At 42.8% G+C, this 13,471-nt stretch overlaps 1 protein-coding gene across 3 annotated transcripts in view; it reads right to left on the bottom strand.

Moving 5' to 3' along the window:
* The window catches only part of AARS1 (alanyl-tRNA synthetase 1), a 143,419-nt gene that overhangs the window by 97,611 nt on the left and 32,337 nt on the right, over positions 1–13,471 (bottom strand). For all 3 annotated transcript variants that reach the window (XM_085847472.1, XM_085847474.1, XM_085847471.1), the window contains exon 3: positions 5,584–5,772. In XM_085847472.1, the coding sequence (XP_085703598.1) occupies positions 5,584–5,772 (189 nt within the window). The remainder of the gene's footprint in view (positions 1–5,583; positions 5,773–13,471) is intronic.

The raw sequence follows: 13,471 nt of genomic DNA, 5'->3' as shown, positions 1-13,471 counted from the left end.
TCCTCCTGCAGTTGGGTTACTTCTTAGGAGGTTGGTGGCAGGATTTGCACTCTGGCCACTGTAAAACCCTTCATTCCGCAAAACATGCCAGAAGCATAAAAAAAATAAAAAAATAAAAAATCAAAAAAAAAAAAATCGGAAGACCCACTCCATGGGAGTACTTCCTTTCGCAAGGCAGCTCACCGGATGACGGGATTGGGGCAAAGCCTTCAGGAACCCCAATCTTTGACGACAGGAGGGAAACCATGGGGTAACATTCCCAGGTCAGATTGTGGGATTGTGAGGGGGTGGTGCTGAGGGTGTCATCCACCAGACAGTGATCTCCTTGGGTCAACCTGAGGTGGTCCCTTTGGGTGGGTGGCTGGAATGACCTATCCCTAAGAGAGGATGATCACTTGTCTGTTATCATCTGAGCTCAAGCGTTTAGACATCGGTATTGCAGCACTCTCTGAGGTTCGGAGACCAGACTGCGGTGAGATCATGGCGGGTGGTGACACCTACTATTGGTCTGGTCGCTCTGATGGTTACCATACCCAAGGAGTTGCTGTAGTTGTGTCCAATAAGGTGACTCCAATGATAATTGAGGTAACACCGGTCAACAAGCGTATTATGAGACTAAGGATTCATCACTCCTTAGGTGTCATTTCCCTGGTCTCTGTATATGCTCTGACTGAGGCGAGTGATCTCACCGTGAAGGACGCATTCTATGCCACGCTCGAGTCTGTGGTTGATCAGTAACCCAGGCGAGATACTCTTCTAATCTTAGGGGATTTCAATGCATCGACTGGAACTGATAGGGATGGTTTTGAGGTGTGTGTTAGTCCCCATGGGTCTGGAACTGTGAACCAGAATAACACTAAGTTCCTTCACTTTGCAAGAGGTCATGGACTTAGGGTGGCTGGTTCATGGTTTCAGCGCCCACAAGCTCATCGCTGGACTTGGTATTCCAACGCTGGCGGTGTGGCAAAGGAGATTGACCATGTGCTCGTTGGATGATGATCCAGAAAACAAGGGTCAACCAGAGTGCTCAGTTCCTCAATACTGACCACCGGCTTGTTGTTGGAACACTGAAGTTGTACTTTAAATCCAGGAGAATGGCACCATCCCAGCCTGGGCTGGATGTTGGCAAGCTCAAGGATGAGAGGGTAGCTGAGGAGTTTGCGAACAGGCTGAGTGGAGATTTGGCATGTGTGGGTGCTTTGGGGGATCCTGAAGAGTTGTGGAGTGCCTTCAAGACCACCGTCCTTGATGTTGCTGGTAGACGTTTTGGAACTCACCGGAGGGTGAAGAAAAATTTTGTATCTCAAGGGACACTGTATACCATTTGCCAGAGCTGCAGAGCCAGGCTGAGGGGGTAGAGCTGAGGCATAAAACTGTATGTGCACCAAGGGTGGACTTATGTGCGAGGAGGCTCATGTGCGTTTAATCTGTGAGGAGGTAGAGCATCACCTGGGGCCAAGTGATTCTCATCCTCCTTACAGGGGAAATTGCGCATTGCATTAGTCCAAACCCGTCCCTCGGTGTACTGCAGTTTGAGCAGAGGGTTGTGCGTTCTTGAGAGAGGAACCCGAAGCGAAGGCTCGGTCTCTGTCTCTGTCTGTCTGTCTCTCTCTAGTGCAGCCTGTGGCTGCTGGTTGCATCATTGGTTGAGACGCGGCTATGCCGCTGATGCAGCATCCCGATAACAGTACACTGGTACTCATTTTGCCAACCTCGGGAGGATGACAGGCTGAGTCAACCTCCTGGTGTATTTTAATTCAGTGGCCAACGGGGCTTGAACTCAGGACCCTAGGATCCCAAGCCGCCACCCTAACCACGAAGCCAACACCAGGCTGAAGGCCCGGTGGGCCGGCTACTTTGAGCGGTTGTACCAGGCTGATCCACCAGCTGTCGAGTTGGATGACAGGGGTGTTACAACCCCTATTACTGACCCTCCAAGCCACTGTGGTCCACCTTCAAATGTGGAAACAAAGGCTGCGGTGAACCAGTTGAAATGGGGGTAAATCTCCAGGGATCTGTGGCATCCATGCTGAACTTCTCAAGGCTGGTGGAAATGCTGTACTCATGTCGTTGCTTGCAGTTCTGTGCTCCGCCTGGAACACAGGCATCATCCCAACTGACTGGAAGAAGGGCCTTGTTGTCCCTCTCTGGAAAGGGAAGGGTGATCGCCAAGACCGCAACAACTACCGAGGGGTGACGCTGCTCTCAGTGCCGGACAAGGTCTTTGCTTGGATAATTCTCGATAGTGTTCGCCACCATCTGCTTGAGCACCTGTGTCCAGAGCAGTCAGGCTTTACACCAAAGAGGTCAACGATTGACCGTATCCTTGCACTTCAGGTGCAACATGTGCAACTTGCACTTCAACTTCAGGTGCAACTTGCACGTCCTCACCGAACGCAGACGATAGTTTTGGTAGGGGCTTCTTGCAGCCCATGTTCATCTCTGTAAAGTGTTTTCAGTGAATCGGGATGCCCTCTGGAGGATTCTTGGTCTTCCTGGGGTGCCACCAAAACTGATCGATCTGATGTCTGAACTATACTCTGGTACTGAGAGTGCTGTGAGATGTGGTGACAGCATCACTCACTTACTTCCAGTTGTTACTGGAGTTCGTCAGGGGTGTGTACTGGCCCCCACACTTTTCAGCACTTGTATGGACTGGATTCTAGGGAGGATGTCGGAGAGATCAAGATGCGGTGCATCGTTTGGGAATGTCAAGATCTCTGACCTTGATTTCACAGATGATGCGGTCATCTTTGTGGAGACTCTAGATATCCTTTTGAGGGCCCTCGAGGTGCTGAGTGAGGAGTCGCAGCTGCTGGGATTACGCGTTTCCTGGGTCAAAACTAAGATCCAGGCTTTCAATGACATCTTGGATGCTGCTATCCTGTTTGTACCTGTTTGTGGTGAGGATGTTAAGGTTGCAGAGAGATTAATTTACCTTGGCAGTGATATTCACGACTGCGGGCTGTGAGCCAGAGGTCAACAGACGTCTGTGTCCAGCTTGGGGAGTCATGAATTCACTAGATCGTGGGGTGTGGCGCTGTCAGTACCTGTGCGGGAGGACAAAAGTCTGAGTCTTCTGGTCCTTGGTGCTTCCAGTCTTGCTCTATGGATGTGAGACTTGAAACTGTGACCAGGGATCTGAGACGGAGACTCAATTTTTTTGGTACCAGGTCTCTTTGGAGGATCCTTGGCTATCGCTGGTCGGACTTTGTGTTCAATGAGCGGTTCGTTGCTGAGAGACTCAAATGGGATTTGTTACCTGTATAGTCTGTGAGTGTCAGCTGCGGCTGTATGGACATGTGGCTTGTTTTCCCGACGCTGATCCTGCTCACCAGATTCTCTCAGCGAGGGACCCTTGTGAGTGGAGGAGGCCAACAGGCCAACCACGTGCCTCATGGTTGCAGCTGGTTGATCAGCATCTCAAGGAGATGGGGATGGGCCAGGCATCTGCCTGGGGGATGGCCACACGAAGGCGCCTGAAGTGGATGTAACTCGACTGAGCTTGAACAGTTTTGTACAAAAGAACCGACGGAAAGTGGACGCAGTAATGTGCTGCTCTGGCGCATGCTACCACACCTGACCTGACCTGTATCGAGAGCATGTTCCCAGGTAATGAAGTCACGTGACCCTGAAGTGAACAGTTTATTAGACGGAGGACCCTTAGTCACAGGGTCGACTTATTGGCATTCGCGGTTGTATAGCAACCTGTCGCGTCATAACGTTATTGGTATTTGACGGCCTGCAATTCCGGTGAGTCCACCAAGTAACCTGAGCCACTCCATCCGTAATGGCCTCCCCACGATTCTAGAAACACAACAATATATTGGTTGATAAGTGTCCACCACCACCCCCCCCCTTTATAATAGCAATTGTAAATGAGCTCAGGTGTAACCAATCAACTTCAAAATCACACACCAAGTTAATTGTTTAAATCCAACTGGGTTAAATTGTTGTGATTCTGATTATATCAGAATAAAATCAGCTGTTCCTGTAGGTTTTTTCTGCTGGGTAGTGCATTTCACAGCAAAGACTCAACCATGAACACCAAGGAGCTTTCAAATGACCTCCAAGATAAAGTTGTGGAAAGGTGCAGATCAGGGGATGGGTATAAAAAAAAAATATATATATATATATATATATATATATATATATATATATATACATATATCAAAGGCCTTGTATATTCCTTGGAGCACAGTCAAGACAATCATTAAGAAGTGGAAGGTGTATGGCACCACCAAGACCATGCCTAGATCAGGCCCTCCATCCAAAATGGATGACCAAGCAAGGAGACTGATCAGAGGTACCACCAATAGACCAATGGCAACTTTGAAAGAGCCACATGCCTTTATGGTAAAGATTGGTCACTGTGTACATGTGACAATGTCCCAAGCTTTCTACAAGTCTGGCCTGTATGGTAGGGTGGCAAGGAGGAAGCCATTCCTCAAAAAAGCCCACCTTGAGTCTGATTTGAGGTATGAAAAAAGCCACTCTGGAGATTTTGAAGCCATGGGGAAAAGAGTTTTGTGGTCTGATGAAACCAAAACAGCCTGAATGGAATAAACCTTTTGGCCAAAATGCAAAACGTTGCATTTGGAGCAAACACAACACAGCATACTACCCAAAGAACACCACCCCTACTGTGAAGCATGGTGGTGGCAGCATCATGTTATTGGGATGTTTCTCATAAACTGGGACTGGGGCACTTGTCAGGATAGAAGGGAAATGGATAGAGCAAAATACATAAAAATCTGAGAGGAAAACCTTCTGCCCTCTGCAAAAAAGCTGAAATTGGGATATCGGAAGTCCACCTTTCAGCAACATGATGAAGTGAAGCACACAGCCAAAGCTACACTGGAGTGGCTAAGGAACAAAAATATCAATGTCCTTGAGTTCTCAGTCAGAGCCCCAACCTAAATCCAATCAAATATCTGTGGCATGACTTGAAGATCGCTGTCCATCAATGCTCCCCACGCAACTCGACTGATGTTGAACAGTTTTGTACAAAAGAATGGGCAAATATTACCCAATCAAGGTGTGCAAAGTTGGTAGAAAACTATCCCAACAAACTCAGCTGTAATTGCTGTCAAAAGTGCTTCCATCAAGTATTAACTCAGGCGGATGCTGGGCACTAATCCAACCAAGAAATTCTAGTTTTGCATTTTTGATTAATTTCCTGAAATTTGTGGAATTTGTTTTTGACTTGGAAGTTGTGGGTTATGCTGAATAATGAAGGTGGGAAAAGTCTGATTTAATGCAATTTAATTCCAGGCTAAAGGCAACTAAAGGTGAAAACTTTGAAAGGAACTTTATCTCGGCACTTTATCTCGAAACTTCACAACAGTTGCACTTCCAACGAAAAGATAAATAAATTACATCTTCAACCTTGTTTCACCAAGTGGACCCTATTTTACTAAATCCAATAATCTAAGGGACCTGCCAAAAGAGCACACAAGTCTCCTATGACTCGAGCAGACATCTACATACTTGCAGCATTGGAAGAACGAAGAATTAAAACTACACCAACAAGACGACTACTGGAATTGCATCACTTATTTAGAAAATCAAAGTGGCACAAACCTTAAAGTAATCACCAAATGACCAGGAGCCAAGCATCTCGAAGAAAGTGTGATGGTAAACGTCCTTGCCAACATCATCGAGATCATTGTGCTTTCCACCAGCACGAATGCACTTCTGACTATTGGCTGCACGTTGCAGTTTAGCCATGGGGTTTGATGGATCAATGGTGTTCAGAAATATTGGCTTGAACTGCAAAGAGAAAAATAGCCCAGTTATACCATCCTCCATAACCGAGCATCTCAATGCCCAAGCCATAGACCTGAGTGGTTTGGTAATAATATGCTCTTGGAGCAGGTTATTCATACAAATGGAGATCCTCAACACATCAATATGGCTGTCAGGGTAGCTCAGTCTCCTCATCATTCAGCGGCTGGCAGCACTGTTATTCAATTTGGGGTCATTCCATGGAAATTGGGACGTGCCTTTAAAAACCAGAGTTGGTGTCAAAGCCACCTAATGCTCGCCTGTTTATACATTAATCGTTTTTAAAAGACTAGTCTAATAATTTTTTTTTAAAGCATTGCAGTGAAGTCTGATCCAAATAATTTTAAAGCAATATATGTATTAGTATATTGTAATCAGTAACTAGAGGGGGAGCACTCGGGAGAGTGCAAAACCTCTGCCGCCAATACTGCTGGGTCACTCAAGTGAACCTTATATCTTATTCATTAAATATGATGTCAACAGTGCTGACAGTTATAGTTCTTTTCTCCAACATTTTTTTTTGGGGGGGGGGGGTTGGAAATCACGTAAAACATGCAGAAATGCAAAAAAAAGAAATCGAAATTGTTGAAAAAAAAAAATTGCAAAAAATTGTTTTTTTCTCCAACAATTTATTTTGGGGGTGGGGGTTGGAAATCACTTAAAACATGTAGAAATGCAAAAAAAGAAAAGTTTTCTCTAACAATTTTTTTTTGGGGGGGGGGGGGGTTGGAAATCACTTAAAACATGTAGAAATGCAAAAAAAAATAATTCTCGAACAATATTTTGGGGGGGGGGGACCAAGTCCAAAATCTAATGGCATGATCCTTGGACCATACCTAATCCCCCCACCAAGTTTCGTCGAAATCCGTCAAGGAGTTTTTCCGTAATCCAAAAAAAATTAACATTTTCACGGTCACGCTCACGCCGGGGGTATCGCTATAGCTCTCTGTTCTTCGAACAGGCGAGCTAAAATGAATAAAATTAAAAATCAAATATCCAAATGTGATTATTTAAAGTTTGCATTGCATAGTGTGTACTTGAGGGTAACAAATAAAGAAGTTTCACATGAATAATAATTAAAATTTAGGGAGAAAAAAATAAAAAAAAAATAAAAAAAAAATGTACATTTTGAATGCCCGCAATTATATTCCACATTTTTTTTCCCTACTAATGGCAACAATACAGGAGCCCAATTCCCTGCCAACATTGAAGTGTTATAAGATAAATTGTATAATGTATTGACAACACAGATGTTCACATTTTGTGAGAAAAGGGTTATTTTATAACTTTCACCAAACTTTCCCTGCAGTGCTAGATATTTTATTGGTATTTTGTCTGCAACACGACTGACCAAAGATAATGCTTTTCATCTATCTTCTGAATGCACCAATGCTGAACTAGGATCGTGTTCTTTTCACCCCGACGCTTGACTCTGTCAATAGGGGTTTTCAAATTGTGCTTTTTTTTAGTTCGATTTAAATTCTGTTTTCACTTTTCGCAGTCACTGAGGTTGATTAACACTCGGTTGTCATAAAGTTTGTAAACATCACATTTTATACCGTTTGCACGTCGTGTAATGTACGTGGGTAGCGGTTGCTGTTTGATTTCATTGGCGTCGTTGAAATCCATTGGCTTCCACTCGGCCTCACGCGTTTATTTTTTTTTTAAGTTCAATTTAAGTTGTTTTCACTTTTCGCAGTTGCTAAGGTTGATCATACTCAGTTGCATCAACATTTGCATCCTCGGTCTGTGCTGAATGCATTGCACCGAGGGAAGGCTTCCATCGCCTTCCACGCCACCTCACGAGGCTATCTGAAGTTCTATTCGATTTCTGTTTTCACTTTTGGGACCTTCTGGTGCAGTACAGTCTTAACGTACATAATTTTCATAAAATCCTCGCAGAACAAATATCAACATAATTTGGTCATCAGCTTTCATTCAACATCGGGGTCATTCATGGTATTCAGATTGTTTTCCTTCTATTTGTTGTGTCGTACATTATAAGAAATTTAATTTCGCTGTTGAGCTTATGGATTCTTTTATATTACACACTTAAAAAGTTTGTAACGTGAGTGACGACGAACGTGAGGGACATAAGAAAAGTGATGAGAAAAGTGCCATTGCAGGATTTTCTTGGCAGTTGTTCATTTACCTTGATGTCACAACATATTACAACTACGCATGCTTCCAATACGTGCTTTCAGATTACCAATAATTCCTTCACTTTGTTGGTTTACCCACAATGCCTCTCTTGATCCTCCATTGTGTTTGTTGCAAAATGATTTGCCGATTCATTCATGAAGTTGTCCAATCCAAGAGATTTTTTATTTTTTATACATATTTCACAAACTTGTACAACCGTTCCCGACAGGAGTGGCAGGAAGGGTCATGTTATTATCCTCTCTGGAGTATATCGATTAATGTCGATCTTGGCTCAAGCCTCAAGAATGTCAGGGGTCTGTTCAATTACCCAGTTTCTTGTTGAGCACATGCCAAGATGCTTAAACATTCAAGTAAGCACTCCGTTCAAAACCGCTGATTTATGAATGGCTGGCTTGGCAAGTGCTAACCGAGCTGCTTGGTAATTTAATACACCCCAGGTTTCCTCCTGGTCAGTTTTGTGTTAAACAACAGTAGTGACTGTTTTAAAATGTAATCATGTGTATTTGTAGTATATAATCGTTTTTCCTTCCAGGAAGGATTTTTCCACAAAACGCCACGATAAGCTATTTGCACACGTTAACATGGCATTTGTCCAATCAGGAAAAAACTCCTTGTTTATAGGAGATATTATTCGTATTAATACCGTTTTCTAAGAATATTAATATTAGGCTATGGTCATTAGTGTTGTTATTACTTTTGTGATTCGAAGCGGCCTTGTAAAAACACCACCATCAGCTATCTTAACATGGATATACATCTTGAGACAGACTTCACTCAAGGCAGAACACTCCCTTGAGGAGGGGGGAAATGAAGTCATTACAACCTCCATCTTGTGACCCTTAGTCCTCCTGTAAAGTTTGGTTGAGATTGGCTAAGTAACGACTGAATGTATCACGGTCAAAAAAAAAGATCCAGACAGACATTAGACATCAAATGGCATATTTTAGTATGAAGATCACAGACTATTAGGACACTCAACAAGTTTGCCCCGATAAATAGCCGTGGTCACTTCAAGTTAGCAAAACTTCTGCCCAATGATTAATTAAATGGACACAGGATACATCATTGACATGTCTTCGACAATAAAGCATTAAGGCTCATAATAACTTCAAAGATCGTTTCAAGGTGAAGTACAAGGTGTTTAAAATGTTGAAACGTACATGCATTTCTTTGTAGAAATTAGTTGCCTTTTAGATATTGGCTCACCATCCATCATTAGGTATGCAAGCCCAGTGCAAGGCCAATGTCTTATTGTACACACTATCTCATGAAAGAAACCATTAAACGATTTAAGAATTAGTAATTAGCATTAATTAGTAATAATTAGTAATTAGTATTGGTTCTTATTCAGCACAATCCTTTTCCAACCTTGATCACCAAAATGATCACTATTATTTCATATACCAGTATAATATGGAATAGGCAAAGCCTAGAAGCGAACGTAGAATTCTTCTTACATTCGATGCCGCAATTTCCGGTTACTTCGGCCTGGATTCGGGATCAGCGATCAAATAATGTAAATCACGATTGAAAATTATTTTTTGATGATGCGGGAGATATCTTTATTAAAATCAGTGGAGGAAATATACACCATGTCTGATATTTAGGTCTTTCATGTCTCCGACGATGCCTTTATCTCCCGGGATGCATCATTCCCCATGACAAAAAACCAGAAGCAAAAGGGTCATAGCCGACGACACGGATTCCAAATTGCCAGGGTATTGTTGTTGTTGTTGTTGTTGTTGTTTCCTATTCTCTCATGTGCACGCATTGAGTATGTAGCTCACTACGTTCGCTATCATAAAAAATTACACTGTATCTTACACCACTGACTTGCTCTTGACACCAAAAACAATGTAGAAAGAGCGTGATATGGACGCCGAGTAATCAATTGCAATTTTTCACAAGAAAATCAATAATATTTTTGTTGGCTTGCTAAACTATGGAGTGGACATAGCCAACATGCCGAGATTTTCAAACAAGCAAGCAAGCTATGTTCAAAAGAAAATCAATAAAAAGTAATCCATCATTCCATGGCTTCAGGCAAAATTAAATCACCATGGTAACAAAGAAACCTGTTAAATATGTCCACATCAGTCCCCTTCTTTTCACCTGTCAAATGTCACAGGTTTACAAGAGCTTCAGATTGCTGTTGTTGTTGTTGTTGGGGGTCGATTTTTGAAATGTGCACCCATTGGTCGGACAGCTGCCGGACCAAACCCATATTGATCGCTTGACTCCACCCACCATGGCACCAAGACAAAATGATATGGCCACCATCTTGGTTTTTCTGGTGGGCCTAACACATTAGGCCTGTAGGCCTCTGCGGATTATACAATGCCCGGGTTTTCAGCATTAGATTTCCATTGGTTTTGTTTGGTTCGAGTGTATATCACGATGAGGGACCATAAAAAAATCTAATCATATGTCGAATAAACTTAATGGTAAGGTTTAATCAAGCCCATGCATGTATACCGAAAATAAGTGTTATGTATTCTTTGAAGGGACCTATGTTGGGGTTAAACATCCGTGACTGTGTGACAAATCAGCTCGTTCTGATATAACGGTGGCAGAGGCTGACGTGGATGAGCAGTGTCGAGTTAAATCTTTTAATAGCGCAGTAAATGTATGTTTCCCAATCGCACTGTTCAACTTTTAAGAGAGCTTCAAATTCGCATTTTCCAATCGGCCCGTTTCCGGATTTTGTCGTGGGTTGTGACCACAGCGCGGTCATTCTTGTTTTCTTATGCAGCACATGGTGGCATGGAGCATAATTTGCTGGGTGCAGTGGTTTGCCGCAGCTTTGCCGCTGATGCAGTGTTCTCTGCAGGTTGGAGAAGCCATTTGTTCATGGTGCCGACGATAGCTCGCCCACTTTTCACGAAAGACATTGTGGGATCTTTAACGTCCAACTAATAATTCTGGCAAAAGGGACGTCAGTTTAAAATCCAGCTGAGGGACGGAACACACACTGATGCATCACCCGACCTATGAAACACCAGGACGACAGTTTATAACCATGCCGACATTTTAACCCAAGCTAGACAGCTCAGAAGTGAGTGCAAATAACTCGAGGCTATCCTGCCAGCCCCCATCACTCCCCAATTCAAGACCCGAAGAGGTATCGATTAGTAGTATACATCAAGCAGTTATTGCTCAATTGGCTGACCATCACACACACACACAACCAGTTTTTCCAGATGTACATTGGCAGAAAACCACGTTACAGCTGGTACAACAATGTGACAATAGCTTTGGAGCAGCAAGATGGTGGTGACTTTCACCAAGAAAAATTGACAGACTCTCTCTCTCAAACCCTGCTAAATTAACGTGGGTAATGTTAAAAAAAAAAACTGTCGACGAATCTGATACCAACACAGAAGGTTGACAGCAGTGCACCGAAGGAGATAAGCACACCAAGTAACCTAACCCCCTTAGCGTATTACACTATAGATTATCTGAATTGATGTTAGATCAGTAAATAACAGTTGTACATATACAGAGACTGCTGGTGTGCAAAAATGCTCGTTTTCATTTTTTAAAGGAAGTTCCGATGAGGAAAATGGTGACTTTGCAAGATCAAAGGAATGGTTTGACAAACAGCACTCTATTGCTTCTGTAGATGCCTGGTGTTGACTTAATGGTTAGGGTGGTGGGCTTGGGATCCTACGATCCTGAGTTCAAACCCTGCTCAGCTGTTGAATTAATACCATGTGAGGTGAACTCTGCCTGTCATCCTTCTGAGGTCGGCAAAATGAGTGCCAGCTTGCCGGTATCCTGTGTCTGAGTGGCGACCCGTCCAGGATTGTGTCCAATAGCCAAGGAGACTGCTTAGGCAGCACCAACGCTCTGCACAGTGTATGGTCACAATGGATGGATGGACTGCTTCTGTGATAAAAAAAAATCCCTTAAAATAATATTTTCACATTCTATATGATACTACACTTGCCTTCCTTGCTTTCTCTTTCAGTCGCAGTTATTATTAGAAAGGAAGAAAATTAGCCAATTAAAAGTAATCATGTCCTTTGTGTACATACAATTCCTGTTGGGTAAGTTTAAATGGAAAAACTCACAGAATGCAAAAGCAAATAATATTCAAAATCCCCAAACAAGATCTTCAATGATACAGCAAATTAAAAAAAAGTGGTTTATACACAAACTTTTCTTGGATTTATAATTCTACATTCTTCAACAAACAGTCAAAAAAGAAACAAACAAAAAAAAAATAACTTTTGCACCTGACAATCCAGGTGTGTAATTTGAATAAGCAAATCGCAAGAAAATAACAACAGGCCGTCAGTGTTCTTCGTTTGCTCAAACATGTCGAATGCTTCCATGTTCATAAGAAAAGCAAACAATTGGAGGAGGAAGAATATTTGGTACCACAAACATCAAAATCAAAATTAGTGTAAACAATCCAAAGGCCAGAACTTAAACAAAAGGCACAAGATCATAACATGTGCAATTCAAATATAAAAAGTGCAAAATATAAATTGTACGGATTCAAAATTGATAAAAGATTACAATTTTTTTTTGTGTGTGCAGACGACACAGTCAAAGCTCGTGGAAGAGCAAGAACACTGAACAGATCAGGGTGCAACAGAACAAAAGGAACAGCAGAAAGAGGAAGTCGATTCCACAGGCAGGAAAAAAAAGAGGAACAAATGAGTGGAGTTGAGATGTGATCCTGGATCACCAGGAGGTTGATGTGAGCTACAGAAATATATAGGGGGGGGGGGGTGAGTGGGGAGACAAAGCACAGAGAGGACAGAGGAGTGAAATACCAAAAAAGGAGGAGGTAGAAGACAGAGACCACCAACCTATCTGCAATTGGAGAGTAAGAAACCCAAAGACTCGGCTTCAGTGTGGGACATTCCAATAATCTTGAAGGCCTTGGTTTACACGTCGTCAAGCTGAGGCCGGCTCAACAGCCCAAAGGGGGGAGCAGTACTCCATCAAGTTGCTGATTAAAGCCTTGCAGGTGGATAGGAGTTCAGGTGTGCCAAGAAAGGACTTTACACAACGGAGGATGCCCAGTCGGCGACTGGCTTTGGAGGCTAACATTGAAATGTAGTTTCCCAAAGAAAGATTATGGCTGAAAATGGGATCCAGGAGTTTGAGTGACTGAACTTCCTCAAGAGGATTCTTAAGATAGAAGATGGGAAGATTCCCAAAGGTCCTTCCAGAGGGATACACAGAGAGAGAGAAAGAGAGAGAGAAAAAGAAAGAGAGAGAGAGAAAGAAAGAGAGAGAAAGAGAGAAAGAGAGAAAGAGAGAAAGAGAGAAAGAGAGAAAGAGAGAAAGAGAGAAAGAGAGAAAGAGAGAAAGAGAGAAAGAGAGAAAGAGAGAAAGAGAGAGAGAGAAAGAGAGAGAGAGAGAGAGAGAGAGAGAGAAAAAGAAAAAGAGAGAGAAAGAAAAAGAGAGAGAAAAAGAAAAAGAGATAGAAAAAGAAAAAGAGATAGAAAAAGAAAAAGAGAGAGAAAGAGAGAGAAAGAGAGAGAAAGAGCGAGAGAGAAAGAGA

The sequence above is a fragment of the Eptatretus burgeri genome, chromosome 11, assembly GCF_056783735.1.
Source record: "Eptatretus burgeri isolate ZD-2024b chromosome 11, Ebu_testis_v1, whole genome shotgun sequence".
Lineage (NCBI taxonomy): Eukaryota > Metazoa > Chordata > Myxini > Myxiniformes > Myxinidae > Eptatretus > Eptatretus burgeri.
The sequence above is the reverse complement of the archived record's forward strand: the minus strand, read 5'-3'. Positions and strand labels throughout refer to the sequence as shown.